The 18,231-nt window shown below is 36.4% G+C and overlaps 2 protein-coding genes across 2 annotated transcripts in view; both read right to left on the reverse strand.

Annotated features, from left to right (window-relative positions):
• The window catches only part of LOC146133363 (serine/threonine-protein kinase mTOR-like), a 43,808-nt gene extending 39,314 nt beyond the window's left edge, over window positions 1-4,494 (reverse strand). Inside the window, 10 exon segments of the mRNA XM_083397357.1 lie at window positions 917-1,023; window positions 1,114-1,183; window positions 1,367-1,425; window positions 1,562-1,685; window positions 1,960-2,061; window positions 2,143-2,244; window positions 2,648-2,790; window positions 3,243-3,332; window positions 3,571-3,690; window positions 4,316-4,494. Of these exon segments, the coding sequence (XP_083253483.1) occupies window positions 917-1,023; window positions 1,114-1,183; window positions 1,367-1,425; window positions 1,562-1,685; window positions 1,960-2,061; window positions 2,143-2,244; window positions 2,648-2,790; window positions 3,243-3,332; window positions 3,571-3,690; window positions 4,316-4,415 (1,017 nt within the window). The 5' untranslated portion in view covers window positions 4,416-4,494.
• A 1,912-nt stretch (window positions 4,495-6,406) lies between these two features.
• LOC146133364 (uncharacterized) lies at window positions 6,407-12,284 on the reverse strand. The gene is made up of 5 exons (XM_083396961.1): window positions 12,223-12,284; window positions 10,050-10,199; window positions 8,742-8,927; window positions 7,596-7,767; window positions 6,407-6,963 (listed from the first exon to the last, which is right to left on the reverse strand). The coding sequence occupies exons 2-5, from the start codon at window positions 10,191-10,193 to the stop codon at window positions 6,491-6,493; spliced, it is 975 nt and encodes a 324-aa protein (XP_083253087.1). The 5' UTR covers window positions 10,194-10,199; window positions 12,223-12,284; the 3' UTR covers window positions 6,407-6,490.
• Window positions 12,285-18,231: the final 5,947 nt, after the last annotated feature.

Genomic DNA, 18,231 nt, shown 5'->3' on the forward strand with positions numbered 1-18,231 from the left:
GCATTTTTACATAAGTATAAAACTACGTTATACGTTCAAAATACCGTAACTTTCAAACGGTTATCGCATTTTTGTTAAAAAGTCTTGGCTTTCAGCACAGATTTGTCTATTATAGTTTTACACATTTTTTTTTAATTTGCCGCCTCTTTTCTTGTAGGTTTGTTTTTCAGATTTTTTGTCATCAGGATGCATCGAAGTAATACATAAAAAAGTAGTATACTTTGTGGATTTTGCTGGGAAGGAATTGGCAGTGTTTGCGTTGTAAGGAGGGAATATGAAAAAAACTTTGAAACCACTGGACTGGCCAATAGCACTCTCCGAAATGTCGGCACGCCGTCTGCAAATTTTCGTACTACCAAATAGTTTTTTCATAATTTCACATACCTTTCTATTCTACTTCGGTCCGGATGCATATTTTTATATATATGACCGGCGCCGATTTTCTAGCGGCATGTAAATCCGTAGGATTTTTATTTTTTTTTTTTATTTTTTTTTTTTTAGCATGTGCGATGCGCTTGTTTAATTCTGTAGTTGCGCAAGGATGAATCGTTAGGTACTAAACGCAATAATTGGCCTTCGGTTTGCGGCGTTTGCCATAATTGTCGCAAATTTAGACCTATACCTATTTTTGCTTTGGCACTGGGAAAAGGGCGAGTGGGTGTTAAACAGTACTCGCCCGGAGAGAAATTGCACTCGCATTGGCGAGCGGGGGAGTGCAAAATCTCACCCCTGTAATATTGTAAAGGAGTGCTTTATATCTTAGGCAGCGGAACAGTGATACTACTAATTTACAGGCGTGAGTCCGAACGGTTGCGCTATCGGAGAAAATAGATGCAACATATATCCCTAATGACAAATGACTTATTAGCAAAACGATGTGAAAAATTGAGAAACACGTTTTCACGACTCGACTTACATCATCAAACTTTTCGGCGATCAGGTCACTACAGGACGGACTTTTAAAGTAGGAAGCCGATCCTCTCAAGGTATACTCGTTTCCCCCCAGTGGAGGCGGAAGTAATGCTGGAAAAATAAAAAACAAACATGATATACCAATAGTTGAACACTTGGTCATATTGTCAGGCGTTTATAAACAGTCTTATAGCGACTTACATTGACTTTTCGAAGCAGAGGATAGGAACGGGTAAAGTTTCGGCCCCTTGGAATTCTTAAAAAGTTTGTTCTGCAATGCACAATAGTTACTTATATTAAATTTTATACTGGTATATGGTGTAGCTCTTAGCAGTCAACACAAAAAGTTTATGTCAACAATGTAATAACATTTTTTGTATTATAATTTACCGCTTCAAATTAAGTTGACAGCTTGATAAAGTTAACGTACAAAGACGCCTTGATTATAATATACCTTATCAGATGAGGTTGATAGATTCTGTTTTTTAAGCGGCAATGTTTCTGCAATCTCATCTACATTAAAAAAGTAAAGATTTTATTCAACAGTTATTGTATTGCATTAAACATTAAACAACTTTGTCTAAACGCAAACGCAAGGTAATAAACAAGACAAATGTCTATGTTAGTGTGAATATATTCCACAAATTACCTTCACAGTTGCTACTGATCTTGAGGAGTTCAAGTAAAATAAGAAAAGAAGAATGAATTCGTTCATCCCTTGGCTTTTCATTCGTTGCCGTATCATTAATGGAGAGAGCTTCAGCATAGCACGACTGTCACAAAAATACATAACTTGTTAACAACATGCTTTCTGTTGTCCCACTAACAAAAACAAACTTTTAGCCTATCTCGTCATGAAGCCCATGCCTTAAATTAACATTAAACACCATTTAAATATTACAGAATTAGTAAAAGTGTAGTCAATAAAAAATATTACCAACAATAAAATATTTTTATTAAACAAATAATTAAAAAGATAAATATTCAGTATAGCATTATTTCATTCCCAACATTTTTGTTTTTTACATGTTTTTACAAGGAACCTACCTTGTACCAAACAGGTTTTTGCTTCGAGTCTTTTACTTCGCGTTGTACAACAAGATTGAGAGCAGCACGAAGCGCCTCAACTGCACATTCACGAACTGATTGCTAAATAAAGAAAAACTTTTGTTGCTGCTGAAACAACGTTTGATGCATAAATACAGCACAATGCACTTAGTTTCCACCAACCTTAGTTTCATGAATTGCATAAAATATGTTGTCAAAAAACGTCTGAATTTGTTGGTAAAAAATTGTTGGAGATGAGAAAGCCATTTCACGAAGAATAAGAACCTAAAGCAAATAAAATATTGCGATAATTTGATTTTGAAAACCTTATTTCACTTTTTTATTTAAAAAATATAAATGCACAAAAGTTGTGAGATAATAAAATTTTTCTTCAATGCACCTGCATTCAATTATAGTAATGAATGCAACAAAACTAACTGTAAACAATTTTTATGTTTAAGGCACAAAAAACACGAGCTTTGTCATGAAAAATTTGCAAAATATAAGACAAATTATTGCTGATTTAGAAAACAAATCTGGAGCTGAAGTAAGAAAAATATTGTTTATTGAAAGGTAAAATCAAAAAAATTAGAAAAACATGATTGTATACATAACACATACCAACTTACATAAAACACAATTATCATAAGCAACACATAAGTTTTACATAATATTCTGATTAACTTACTGCAGCATGCCTTCTACCCTCAGCTTTTTCAGAGCCCAGCCATTCGATTGAACGACGGACTTGAAACTCAATATGTTCTGTCCTGTAGTTTCCACTGCACGCTGCCATTCGACCCATTGCCTGGGCAGCAACCTCCATAACCCCTACAAAAATTAAAAAAGTAGTTCATTAAAAGAGTAAAAAAATATTTGTAAAGCTAACTTCGTTAAATTATTTTCCAGTACAGAGAAAATTAGATAAAAACAAATTTCAATATATAAATATAAAAATTAGAAGTAAGGTTATTACAGAGTCATGTTGCCTTAATATTCTAGAAAAGTTTGTTCTGAAAAACACAATAGTTACTTTAATTACATTCTTAAGGTTTATTTTTTTAAAAGAAAAAAAAAAACTTGACTATATAAAGGTAAAATTTAAAACTCAGGTTAATCCCTTTTTGACATTGAAAAAAATAAACAACACTAAATGTGATCAAGTTATCAAGTAAATAAAAAAAAAAAATGCAAAATTTGATAAATCCAGCCAGCATAGCATAAAAAAGAGGAATTTTTTTAAATACAACTAACATTGTGAATATATATATCTTTACACATACCAATATCTGATGATGGAAACAAATTTCTAAGAAGATTGTAAAACTTGATGAGTTGAGCCTGGCTGGCTTCGTCCACTTCAATTTGACTAACTGCAAATGTAGTTCGTGGTTAACTACAACATATATTTATTTCAATTACCCAAATAAATTGGATTCAAAATTCAGTAAGAATGAACTAGTCCACAAAAAAAAAAAAAAAAAAAAAATTGACCCAGCCAATTTTTTGTTAATTTACATTAGATGTTTTAAATTAGTTTCCAATCAAAGCTCTATAGTAAATTAGTAAACATCAACTTCTACATGATAACGAAAATACCAACAGCTATACCAATCCCGAGAATTCCTCCCTTCTTTTCATTGTTATCGGAACTTGCCACCATCTCATAAATGATAGCGTTCAGGTCGTTCATGAACTGAGCACTTTGCTCAGCTGATAGTTCCTGAACCTCTGTGAATTAAAATGAGAAAGTGTTAAACTGTATAAAACAAATGTTTTGAACATTAAATGTTGATGAAAGCAAGCCATTAATACCACTCCAGTAAGTAAGCTTTTAATATCCCCACCAAATTAAATTTTATGACAATCTGCGAACAAAAAGTCTGATTTTCATGAAACTTCACTTGAGATTTTGGATGTGCAGTGCCAATTTTGAGGTAAGCAATTAAGGTAATTTAAGCACACCTAAAATTCAAGAATATAACACAGCTCAACCTTTTCGGAAATTTAGTTGTGTATTCAAGTGTGCACACAAATTGCTTTACAAAAATGTTGGTTGTGCACCTTCTACAGAACCCGACTGCATTCCATAGTTTGTAGCCGTTTAATATTCACACCAATAATTTATTTCGCAAAATTATTCATTTTAAATTTACTAGGCCAGCGATATTTTATATCGTATGTCATAACTGTTGTGAATCTGGGCAAGCATTTCATGCCAAGGATCTTTGGCGGGAAGGCACTGGAATGCAAAGGGGCCACAGAATGAACACCTGAGTAGTAATAAGTAAAAACACAATATATTCAAAATATACTTCATTTCAATGTATATAATGATAACCTTAAAAGTTCAAACCTGTATTCATATACAGTTGAAGGGATGTTGCAGCAGACAATCTAGTTTCTTCATTTCGACTCTTCAGGCCTTGAACAAAATGTTGGACAGTGGTCTCCATTATTGCACAATTTATTTTACAATTAACTATTAAGTTAATTAAATATTCTGCCCAATTACTACACCACCTCACAAGTGGTGTTTGGGGCTGAAAAAAAAAAATTATTAATTGTTAATGCATTTCTATCCCTGTTCATCTTCCTGATTGGAAACTTGTGACATTGCACAAGAGATGTTACGCAGCTGGAAAGTTCCCTGTGTAATATTTCTGGAAGTAAAGAAGATACTGTTTGGAAGTTTTTAGAGATTACTCACAAGGCAACCTGACTTCTTCAACAATTTTTAGCAAAAACTTAAAAAAAATAAAAAAGTTACATTAATAATATATAAACAGTTATAAATGACCTTAAGAATCAAGCATATAGAAACTGAGTCACATTACTGAAAATATTACACGGTGAACTTTTAAAGTGCTTGTTTTCCCATGGTTATAAACTTATTAGGGCTGATCCAGAATATTACCCCTTTAATAAAATCAACACACATTAATTATTTGGGTAAGGGGGATGTTTACTATTTGAGCTCAGGTGAATAAAATGGTATTATATTTCTTTTCCCAGTTGCCAATTTTAATTTTGACTACTGGTTTCGTTAGTGTACCAATACAAAAATAAGTGGTCGGATTGTAGACCAGCGACAAGTTACCTTTCCACAAAAATCATAGGGAAAAATTTAATCAAGAATATTAGTATTATTAATTATATTGTCTAAATTACTCCTACGACTAGAGTTTCGAGGCAAAAATTGTCTTCCAGACCAGTTCGGAAAGTATGGCAGATCTCGCGATTGCACAGCCGAAAAAATCCGGGTGACCGGGTGCAACAAAGTCGAAAAAGTGTACCACGGATAAAGTTTACAATTTTCCGATGCACTCGGTATTGTATACATTGCACTGTGCCATTGCGGTAAATAAGAGTGTACAAGCCATGCCATTGCGGTAAATAAGAGTGTACAAGCGTTTTACATATTTGAGGTGCAGTTTATATTTTTGAACAGTTAGTTGGTTTGAAGTGTGGTGCTGGTCTAGAATCCTACCACAACGAAACACCATTTGGGTTTTTTTTTTTTTTAAGGTGGGTCAAGTATTATTATTAAACAAAGAATATAATAATACTTGACCCACCCACACCCAAACGCTAACCCGCACCCTAACTCAAATTTTGTGCGTTGATTTTAGAACTGTGGTAGGATTCTAAACCAACGCCTGAAGTGTTTTTCAACGATGTGGTAGAAAACTAATCTAACTCTATTGTTAAATTACCAAAGTTTATTCAAACTTATTTGTAAAACTTATTTTCAAACTGCTAAATGCTGCAATAAACCACGTATTACGCTTACGCCCAGGCCCAATGGAAAATTAAATGCATTCTGCTTGAGTTGATAAACAACTTCGGTATTATAACATCCAACATGCGAGCAGGTCATAAAACTGTTCAACCAGAAAAGTTGTTTAAACATAAAATACAAAATAGTTTTAAACAGTTATTGTAAAAATACATGCAAGAGCTGTACGTATATCAGTTATAGTTCCTAATTTTTAAATCTGTGTATTAAAATATTTTAGTGTTTAATCAACATTTAAATCAGCTTTAAACATACTTGACGTATACACGTACTTCAGGCATGACCAAATAAAATTCCCCTAATATATTAGGTAAATAAAACGTAGGCTAATCTTGTTTTTATTTGGGCCTAAATTTCATAAAATTCAGTATTAAGTGGCCGAAAATGGCATAAATGTTGTAATCCTTAATAATGTCAAGAAACAAATGTCATGGCTGCCTTCATTGTGTTCCACAACGAAAACTAACAACATAAATGATTGATTTTAAACTGCCTTGCTTAAAAAAATATTTCATGCCTGAGTTCAGTAATACCGGTACCTCAGCAAACCTTAGCCACATGGGGTAGGCCTAACTACAAATATGCATCTATATACTGAAATAAAACACAATAGGGCGTAATTCAAGCATATATATTTATCGTATGCGTATTTACACGAGCCGTTAAAGGCAATTACAAAAGTTAGTCAAGCACGAGTAACGTCCTCCATTTAACAAAGTCGGAAACGGAAGTTCAAGGCTTCCACTCTGGGCGGGTGAGGGCGTTCTTCTTCTGCTTGAGCAGCTTGCGCATTTCAGCCTCGGAAATAGTGTGGTGCGGCCAGTCGAGCTCCGGTTTCAACGTGGCTGCAAGAAATCGAGGGGTCTGGGTCGCAGCCGCCGTTGAGGGCCTCTCATTGGCCCCGCTCGCCGTTTCATGCTTCTTGGCAGCCACCTGCATGGCGTAGGCCGACGCCGGGCGTGCCTTTTCCTTTTTCAGGGACGAACTCTTTCCCCCGTTTCTAGCCAAGGCCGTGGCAGAGGCAGAGGCGCGCAGTGAGATCTGGGAAGGCGTGTGAGATGACAGTGGCGAAGAGACGGAGGGTGATGGGGCTGAGATGAGGCGAGATTCCTGCTGTTGCTGCCGAGAGGCGGCCTTGGAGTTGTCGGGAACTCTAGTCGTTATCGGACGAGAGGAATGGACGCTGCACCTACCGTTGTTGTCTCCTGGAGTTAAATCGTCAATTAATTTTTCAATATAGGTCAAAACAATTTTCAACTGTGTAACGTCACGACTTTTGGAGATATTGCTCTATGAAAATCTCGGCGCGCTCAGTTCGCTTAGGTGGTCAAAACGGCAGGGCCGTATTAAGGGCGTCCAAAATAGAGGTTTTAAGCCTAACTGGTGTAACAGTTCAGACATTGAGAATATAATCTACCCAAATGACTGCCTTATAAGTGTAATTTAAATATGCGCCAATGGGCAAATGACTTGAATTGAACTCGGGTCATTGAGTAAAAAAAAGACTTGTGCTAAAATTAAATGTTTTCATTAAGCATTTATTCATAAAACTGGGTTGGTTATCTCGATTTGTAATGCACGTTGCTTGTCATAGGTTGCATTTCTGATATTTTTTAGTTGAGTTATTGATTCTAATGGGACGAGTTAAGTCATTTTATTAGTTAAAATTCTATTTTATGTCAATGACTTAACTTGGGGTTGACTTGCTATGCTATCATGCTGACTTGGCCCAGAACTTGACTTGTTAGTTTACAAATGACTTGACTGGGACTTAAGTTATTTCAAAATGTCCCTTTTACAACACTGTTATATTTAATCAATACCCCGAAAAACTTACCTAAAGAGCTACGATATGCCCGGATGACCTCGATGCGCTCGACTGCTTCACGCGCGCACTCCATCGCCACCGGGAGGACGCTTACAATGCCGCCGAAGTGGTTCCTGGCCTCGTCGCAGCTAAGGTGGTTCACGTGACAGTAAGGAAAACGCGCGCGAACAGCTGAAATGTCCTGGAGATGGCAATAATTTTAATGCATTTAAAAGGCTTTTGAAATATATTGTAAATTGAACAGCGTTGAACGCACGAGGGTTGTTTGTTTTCTCGTTGATACAACAAAGGGAGATCGGATTAAGCCGGAACAGGTCCGCTCCTAGTATGAGCAATAGTGTTTGGGCGATACTATAAGTTGGTATCGATACCGATCTGCTACACATTTCATGTGTGCATTTCAGTCTTAGTTTACGATCTAAATCACTGTTTTTTACTGACAAGGGTATATTTTTGCTTCAATTTTAACAATTCTACTTGGAAAAATGACAAGCTTTTGTATCGGATAGAACAAACCTACTTTTTGCCGTAAATGCCATTCGATGAGTTGGTTCGCCGACTGCACCAGAATTACATGATTAGTTTATTAAGATTTAGATGGTTTGAGAAAGATTTTGGCAATATAGAGACATGTCACATATCAATTAAATCCGCACTTATTTATCCAAATGTCTTGTGTTTTGTTCGCCTACAAAATGTTAGTGAAGAGAATCGGGTCACCAAATCGAAAAAGGCTGAGAAACACTGATCTACACCGATAGCCATCGCAGACTCACCGAATCTGTAGAGTGTAGATCAATGATGCAAGCAGGGCATGCTATAGAAAAAAACTAGCTCGCATTCAGGTTCGAACTCACGACCTCCGGTCTTACCCTGACCGTCGCTCTACCAACTGAGCTACACAGGCTCATAGAGGAGCAAGTCGAGAAACAACCATACGCCAATTCGTACCGCATTCTGTTATTACAAGCAATTACATTGAAGTGGATCTACAGTATCATAATGAAACATGCACATTGCACAAGCAAGCATATATTTGTGTGTATGTTTCATTGAAACACTGATCTATACTTAATCGGTTAAACAGCGCCGTGAAATGCAGTCTTACGGAAACCGTAAATCCTACTTTTTTACATTATTCACGCCCATCCTCACCTGCCTGTCGTCCAGGGCCTGCTTCCAGACTGCGAAGACCTTGTTAAGGCGCTCGTCGCCTTTGGGCTTGGCCAGTTTGACCAGGGTGCGCCGAAACTCGTTCAGGTCGCGCGCCAGCTTAAAGAAGATACTGAAGATGCGCTTGTCGGTTCGGTTGTCCGACACGCACTCGGCGTAGTTGTACACCTGCATTTGTATTTGGCAGGCTTTGGTAAAGCGACCTTAAGTACCCCAACCCTATACACAAGGGCAGGGATGGCGGACCTTTTTATCGCGAGGGTTACAAACGCGACCTTAATCCTTACAAAATGCTTAAGTTGGTCAAATATTTAGTTATTTGCTAATTTTATGCGAAACTTTGCTGCTGCGCCGTTTTAAGTGTTGTTGTTTGGGTTTCTAATTCAAGGTTTTTGCACGATTTTCAAATTCGGATTTCCACGAATATTAAGAATCTAAATATAGTTAATAAATTCTGCACTATTTTTTATGGGATTACAGGAGTTTAGCAAAAAGCTTTTTAGCATGGTCACAGGGTATTCACAAGTTGTAGTCTGCGAGCTCTTAATTTCCCGCCACCCTTTACGTTTAACAACGATAAAAAAAAATTAGTTGCTTTTCTGCACGCATTTGTTGAAGTGCAGTTAATGATAGGCCTATACTCGTCACCCGTAAAACACTTTTGCACTTCCCGCAGATTGGGAAGCCCTGATTAAAACAGTATATTGCTATATAACAAAGAATTGCTTTTTTTTAATTTATAATTTTTTGAAAATGATTCAAAACATTTGGGTATTTCTAGAAATACAACTGCGGGTCATTAAAAATCTGTCGCGGGTCAGTGGTTCGCCAACCCTGCGCTAGAGCCTACTCGACGAGCTGTTTCAATGGTTGTTCCCGATTGTAGGGGTTTTCCATAAACACTCTTCAGCTATTTTAGGTTGATTTTGAATGGCCTCTTGCCTATACCCATGTGTTTTTGACTTGGTAAAACTCAATTTGGGGTTTTAAAATGTGCAAAAGCGCGCTATGAAAAACTTACTACTCAAATTATGCTTGTAATCTGGATGACGCAAAGCCGCTATAGGCAGTTTGGTAAGGTTGCAATTATAGCAAAATTAGTGAATTGGGTATACTTAAATTTGAACACATTTAATAACTGTAAAATTTTTCGTTCAGTTACGACACCGGCAACCCTATCAATATGTTTTAAATATTGGTAGCCCTTATATTTTTATTTTCAAAGCAAACTAAATTTAACATTAGAAAAACATATCAAGTTAACAACATATAAGACTAGACAAAACTTGCCTGTGCGAGGGTGCTGATCTTTCTCGTTGGCTCGAACGCGGTTTTTCGGCATCGGTCCAGCGCTGTCACGAAGCTGACTTGTTGCTGGGAAAAGGTTTGGAATCGTCCCTCCAAATTCACCAGGATGCCACGCGTCTCGTTCATAATTTGCTTCAAGAAATATTAACCGTTAAACGGAACCTTTCTCGCCTGAACAAAAAGCAGACTGCAATACGGAGAATGCAAATGAAACTTGGTTCTAGGTAGGATAAAGGTATTACTTACTTAAATACCCTTTTTTCACCCAATGGTATGATTTTGTTTTTCTATAAATAGTCAAGCCAAATTGAACAACATTTTCTAACCTTTGAACGTGCATTGCTCGTTTTAAATAGACCATACATAACACTAAAATAAATATAATCCCTCGAAATCAAAGTATGACTGACTCGACTGCATTTACATTGCCCCTACTTGGTGTAATGCTTTTTGTAGAAGTAAGCGATAAACATGCAAGTTAAAAAAAACTGTATTCAAGAAACTTCAGCATACAATGCTTGTTCTAAATAGGGACCACATAACACGACCACAAACAATTAAAAACAAATGCCAGAAGTCCAACACCTCCGATCCTATACTAACATAATCATAATTTTATTCTTTGGGTTATCTGGTTTGTTTCATACAGCTGAATAGCAAAAGTTGCCTTATTGACACTAAAGTAAACAGAAAAGTACTTCGCTTTAGCTGGGCTCCCAGCGACGTAATCCCCACTTTAAAACCGGCAAACAATAGACTGTAAGCTATTTGTTGGCACTCTTCAAATCGTGAGAAAGCCTAATGACTGCTGAAACGTTGTGCTCAATATTTTGCCGAACCATTGCCAATAAGATATTCTCCGCGTGTGTTTTCTAAAACTGTTTAGGTATATTTCTATCCTTGGTTAACAGTTTGAGCATTATTTTTAAATAAAGGAAAATTTAAACGGGTTTTATCTATATAGTTTGCAGAGAAAGACGTAATCAACAACCAATGTTCAACCAGATTATTATTACATACAAAGTATAGCGCTCTCAAACTGAAGAATGCTTGTCGCTATGTGTCACTTTGAAACAAATAGGTAACAATTTTTGCACAGCATAAATACAAAAATACGAAAGATTTCTTTTCAAAAAGAATAACTCTTTCTCCCTGCAAGGTGAAAAAGAACACACCGTTTACACAAAGCCTGTGTGATAGGCTACATGTGCCCTCCCGTTCCAAACCACGGTTCTGTATGATTGATGGCGTTGCCCATCTTTCGAACAAAGATTTAATGTTGACGTCACAATACTGTGCGTTGTGTAACGCTTTGATATCGATGTTTTCCCCGTCCATTGTGAAAAACGCGAAACGCCTCCCTACTCCCCTATCTGGTTACTCGATCACAAAATGCCTACTACTCACACGAAATATATCAAAACAACTAACCTTCTGTATCGAGTTAACAAGTAGGTCGCACAAATAACTAACGCATTGTACAGCCCTAGCAAGGCGTCTTAACATTTTGTTTCATTTCACACTACAGGTATTTTGGGAAAGTAAATTTCCTCCGAACAAGCTTGATTTTAGTTGGAGTCTTGTTTAATTTTTGAACAAACAAAACTAAAACTGATAAAATATAAAACTTAAGATTATTTTGTTACGTTTAAAAATATATGCAGACTAAACCAGTTTTAATTCCGGACAACGATAAACGACTTTTCCGTAGTATTTGCTAGTACAATCAATTACTACACATGGGACAAATTTAGCGCACAAATCGGAATTTTTCAGGCCGAGAAAAATTAAAAAGTTACTTAACGATTTGACGCAAGCTTACATGCGCATAACAATTTTTAATTCTATCTATGTTATTACAGTGTTATTATGTTATGCCAATCATTTACGCAATTTCGCGTACCCACCTAAAGTCACAATACGCTATCTTAGGTTACAAGTGTTTCTGATTATTATTTTTAGGTCTACAACTCAATATCACCGGAACATTTTACAGTATAGACCTAAAATAGTTGTGTCTACCTTGCCACAACTCTTTTACATAGATTTCAAAGCAACTTAATTAGACAAACGTTTGTTTTGTTGTACAAAAGTATCACACTTTAAAGTTATACTACTTTAATTAATTAAAATTTTATAAGGTGATGCTTCTTACCTCATAGATCAGTCGTTTGTTCGGTAGATACCCTTCTGCCACAAAAGCGGCAGTTCGGGCCGAAAACATTGCGAGGGCCTCAGTTTAACATCGCATTATTATTCCAGAAGGTAATTTCGCTTCTTGATTTTGCCTTCTCCTCGATGATATAAGATTTCCAACTTAAAACCTTTAAGAATGTGTTACGTCACAAAACTCATTGTAGCCCAAACTTGACAATCTTGTCTTCATTTTCACTATCAGTATTGCAATCTTGTCTTCATTTTTACTATCAGTATTACCTACCTAAAAAAAAGTCAAAAAAATACCAAATATTCATAATGTAAATCTATCTCAAGAAATTGCTTTTGCCCTTAAATTCGCTAAAAATCTAAAATGATTGATGATTGATGAATTCTTTTACCGTAAAATCTAATTTGCATTGTAGTTTTTGTCGGCTAAAATAATAGTAGGCCTACAGTTTTGTAATAAGCGATTTGATGCAGGGATGATTGAAGGAGGGTTGCCATTCAAAAAATTATAGAAAACCTAGATTATTGTTAAAAACTAGACCCTGCCGAATAAACCTATGATGGGCCTACATATTTATTATTTTATTTTTAAAGTATTTCTCGCTTGACACCCTTTTTATGTAAACTATAGTAACATATGCCAGTTAAGCTTGCACCTGTTTAAGTTCGGCAACACGCAATAAGACCTAAAAAACGACCTAATAAAGACAAATGTGCCGTATTATCTGCAACAGAATAAGAACTTAATCGTCTAAATAAGACATAAACCTGTCGAAATAAGTTCTAAATTTATCAGAATAAGGCCCAATAGGCCAAAATAACGCCTTAAACAGTAGGGAGAGGGTATGCGACGATCGGGGGACATATGGGTCTGGTATCGGTCGTTATGGTGTCGACGTTTGGACGCCCTAGTTTGAATGGTGCCGTTAGGGCGCCATTACGACTATTAGGTATTAGTGCTGTTTTGGTCTTATTCCGAAGTGTGTTTTATTCCGACGTTGATGTTGTTCTTATTTTGGTCTTATGGCTGGAGTCCTTAAGCTCACATCCCGCAGTCATTGGAAAACTCGTACAAATATGAAAAATAACTCAACTAAAAAATTAGAAAAACGCGAAAAATAGTAAGATAATTTTTACGTGTACAATTAGAGATAAATAGCCCGATTTTTTAGAAAATTTCCAAATGACAACACATTATTTTAACCAAAGTAATTAGTCCAAAAGATTTAAGTCAAGTCAAGTCAATTCTCCGAAAGACTTGAGTCAAGTCAAGTCATTTGAAAACAGTGACTTAAGTCAAGTCATTGTCCTTAACTAAAGTCATTTCAACCCTGTTTACAATTAATAAAAGACGTCAATGACAGTTTTTGGTGTCTTTAAATAGAGATTTAAACAAGCAACATTGCAATGCTAAAATTCACTTATTTGTTAGATCTAATTGGCTTGAATGCTTAGTTTTTCTTTGTTGTAAATGTAAAAGCTTATATTCACATATTATCTATTACCGTTTATATAATGTCACGCAAAAAAGTAATTTGTCTGACATTATATAAAGTAAACAATAATACATATTTCGTAGCCTAAATATCAGCATTTACAACTAAGAAGATTAGGTTAATGCGTTCCCTTTATCTGTCTTTAATCATTTCGTTGGCCCAGTGGTGCACAACCTGCAACCGTTGACAGTAACTTATGCCGACAACCGGACGTGCTCATGTTTTGAGAAAACACAAGTGCTGACGTTGATATTTTGTCCACTTCATGCGGAAATTTCATTTCTAATGGTCTAAAAGCAGGGAGTCGAACCGTTTGACTTTTCCGGTTCAGGTTCGGTTCGGGTTCAAGGATATTTTCGAAATATGGTTCAGTTCCGGTTTCGGTTCGGAGCGATTTAAAAGTCCCGGTTCAGCTCCAGTTCGACCATCGTTATTTCAAAACCGGTTCATAAAGTTCCGGTTCGGATACAATATAAGTTGCGTTAAATTTTAAAACGTGGGTGGATAAATGTAAAGAATGATCTTTGAATTGTAAGTCATTGAATCAAAGTTACATGACGTATTTAAAAAACAGCAACTCATTATTGAAATATTTAAAAAATATAAAATCAACGTTTTTTTATTCAATGTTCATATTTTTTTCATAAATTTTTTTTTTATCAATTATACCACTTTTACGGAGGAGTGAGACATTTCATTTATTTATATTTGGCAAGTTCTTTTACCCTAATTGTAATACAATGCATTATATTACATAATAACAGTGGCTTGTGAAAGTAGTAAGCTGCAGTAAGCAATTTTACACGTTCATAAAGCGATATTTCAGAGCTACAGGCTTAGATAAAGATAACCATGGGTCACGAGTCACATGCTGCTTTTATGTAGGCCCATAGTGGTCACTGCACAGTACAACTTGCCTAAGTCGTTGTCTATTTGTTATGTGTGGCTCTTGACAGTTAACAAAGTACGTTAAAGAGGCGAAAACGCACTTAGTGACTTGCCGCGATATACAAGCTTAAACAGTACGTTATATAATGATATTTGTTGGCTAACGAGTTTTGTGAACTACAAAACTGTAGCTGTAGCGTGATTTACATAGTATAATTAGTGATACGATAACATTTTATGAACGCCCCTAATGTGGCTTTGGTTCCCTCTAAATCAAGAAACGACTCACAACGCCCCCTGGGGGTGGGGTGGTACCGCTTACGTTAGGAAATACTGACATATAGAGGCTATGGAAAAACAGCAATTAGTGCCCACAATGTTATGGCAAGACACAAAATTTGTGCTAGAAGCATTACAGCAAATCATTCAATTAGTAATTTTATTAGAAGAAAAACTTTGTTAAAAAGCAAAATGTCACTGGCCTAATTTTTATTACAAGCAAAATGCCCCGAGCCTAAGGCGCCGGGTCTCTTAAATAAATGTTTATTCAAATTTTAATCAAATAAACGCATTTTTTCGCGCTTTTTAGGCTACGGTTTTTGCATACAAATATAGGTGTTTTTAAGTTTTCATTTTACTTTATGACGTGATTCCTAAAAGCTTGTTTTCCACCCCCGGAATCCTGGATCTTGCCATGGTGATCAGTAGCGTGCATATTTTTTTAGTTTGGCGTGGTTATTTTTTGGTATCAGCAGATGGCAACCCGACTATATGGCTCTCATGGAAATACAACTAAGAATATTTGGCTTCTATGGCTCCCTTAGCTAAAAAGGTTTCCGAACCCTACCCTATTTTAACACAGTAAACACCACGCCAATTTTATCCCTAAAATGTGCACAAACACTGCGGATCAAACTGCAATTGTGTGCAACCATTTAGTTAGCCATATTGTTAGTGATGTAATAATGATGTTAATAATGGGATAGTGGTGTAATGAATGCACTTTCTCATTAAAGTGATATAACGTGCACGTTAAATTATTTGGCGTGACCTGTAAAATCATTTCGCGTGCCACTTCTTTACCATGTCCTATACATTGTTTGTCATGACGTTGTGCTATCTGTACGTCAGGTGGGAATTGCAACATACGGTCGTGGCTTAAACGAGAATAGAGTCAACATCTCATACGTGACTTGAGGAAACGTGTTCACGGCATAGTTACGATAAAATAACCGATAAGAGTAGAAATTTACTTCTATTACAGGGGTCGGCAACCCCTGGCACACGTGCTACTTTTGACACGCGAGATGATTTTTCAGGGCACGCCAAATGATTTAACTCGCACGTTATATCACTTTAATGAGAAAGTGCATTCATTACATCACTATCACATTATTAACCTTAGCGCTAACAAAGTGGTTGCACACATTTCCAGTTCGTGTCCCTATTAGTTTTTAACTGTTGTATAATGTATTTAACATTAATTTTTGTTGGCGTTAAAACTGTTTTTTTGCGACTAACAGTTCCTATTACGTCACAATGCCCCCCCAAAAAGCGTGATGTTTGCAATGCATTCCGCATTAAAAGTAAACACGTGTGTTTTTGTGCGACTGAAAAAACAAGCTAAAAAGAAACTGACACTTCTAGGTATCGGCTGAAAAGCGTCGAAGTTTATTCACAAATAGCCGGCACAGTATTGTGTTCGTTACAGTTCGTTTTTTTCAGCAGGGTTAGGGTATCTTTACACAATTTATCTTATGAAATTAGGTTTAATGGCGTTTTATAAGATACGTAAATTAGATGTCAGATGATTCGTAAACTAGATGTCAGATGATTCGTAAATTAGATGTCAGATCACAGCATGGCTGAGAAGTCGGACTCGGGACTCGAGTAAGACTAGGTAAAACTATACCCATGTCCGACGTGTGCTCATGCGCAGTACCAAATTTTCGAAACTAAAGCAAACTGTAAATTGTAAAGTTGGAATAGCATATTATGGCATGTATTCCATGAGCCCTATGAGTGGATTACTGAATGTCAATTTTTACGTAAATCAGTGAAATACAAGCTGTGGTGTCTGAGCCGGACTCGGGACTCGATGAAATTGCACATTTGGCCGAAGTCGACTCGGGAGTCTCACTCGGGTTCAATTTTTGGCTGGAGTCGGACTCGGGCTGTTTGTAACTGTCTTTGGAGCCCTGGTTGACAGTTCAAAATCAAACATAGAAAAATGTCTGGCACGCACATTGTACATATTTTGACTTTATTCATAAACTGGCACGCTGCATACGAAAGGTTGCCGACCCCTGTTCTATTACGTAACTATACGATGCATCAAAGACAAAGATTAATATTTTGCTTGGCTTGGTGGCTTGGCGATATTTTTTAACGTAATCCTGCGTATTCGTTGAAAACAACGCTTAAAAACTAACCATATATATTCCAAGTAACATTTATTAAAGGAGCTTAAGATTGACATACATAACACACAACGAGATGATAAGGTTTTCATTTTGCAACTTCCATAAGCCACTTTCAACGGTTTAGTATTTGGCATGCCCACGATAAAATCGCCAACTCCTGCTTTATGGGTTATTACACCTTTGTGGAAAACAGAGACTTACAAAAGTTCACAAGTTACAAAGGATAGTAGGGTTAGCAGTTAAAACATAAACTTTATACCCGTAGAGGGCTTTAGGCGGTTGATGTATAGCTTTTTCTGTCGCAACGATTTTTCTTGGAGTCGATACCGCGTGTACTAGTTATGGCTGATACCACTTCCTAGTTATGGTGTCATACTTGGAGCCACCAGGCAGCGTCATTACGCAAACACAGGTGTTACCCCACAAGGCTGACTATAACGAGAAAAGTTATTACTGACGCTAGACGCTGGGAATTAAACAGATGTCACCTGAAATGTTTGTCGTGTTGTGTACAATGTAGATTCCCTTTCCACATATAAGCGTAAGCAATTTGTTTCTCTGTGAGAGAAGCAAAAATGTCACACTAAGTTGGGCAGGTTTCCGGTTAATAGATATGTTCTCGAGCAGAGCTTCTCAAATAGTTTCAAAGCAGTTTTTCAATGACTAAAGTGTTTTTTTCAAATAACTTGATTTGACCTAAATATTTTTCTGCGCTTAGGGCATTTATCTCAAGTTGTATACATCTCATAATATTTTTGTTTTATATTGATTTTGGTTTGTTATTGCTAATATAATCAGAGAAGTTTACCAATTTTAATCAATTAAGTTTTGTATTTATGACAATCACTTGAACTGAGGCTTGATTCGGAAGTTTTCGGATAGCTTAATCCGGATTTAAAGTTATTTTACAAATGGTTTGACTGGGACTTGGATCATTTCCAAATAACTTATTTCCAACACTTGTTCAAAGTGACTTACTGAATGGGTCCACAGGGGCTCCTTATAAACTATTACTTTTCTTACTGAGCGGCGATAAAGTTGTTTAAGATCCCATATGCAGTGACTATCCATTTTGTTGCCGTCAATCGATCAATCGGCAGTTTAGATTAGTTTTGCTTTTTGCAATTTTGATGTCGATTTGATATTAAGGGCACATTGTATCAAAATAGGCATGATGGTCAAGGAGCGAAA

The sequence above is a fragment of the Ascidiella aspersa genome, chromosome 9, assembly GCF_963924565.1.
Source record: "Ascidiella aspersa chromosome 9, kaAscAspe10.2, whole genome shotgun sequence".
Classification (NCBI taxonomy): domain Eukaryota; kingdom Metazoa; phylum Chordata; class Ascidiacea; order Phlebobranchia; family Ascidiidae; genus Ascidiella; species Ascidiella aspersa.

Coding starts and splice junctions, on each gene's coding strand:
- LOC146133364 (XM_083396961.1), bottom strand. CDS start 10,193: ATGAACGAGACGCGTGGCATCCTGGTGAATTTGGAGGGACGATTCCAA. Junction 7,768..8,741: donor AGGCCCTGGACGACAGGCAG/GTGAGGATGGGC, acceptor TGCCATCTCCAG/GACATTTCAGCTGTTCGCGC. Junction 6,964..7,595: donor GGCATATCGTAGCTCTTTAG/GTAAGTTTTTCG, acceptor ATTTAACTCCAG/GAGACAACAACGGTAGGTGC.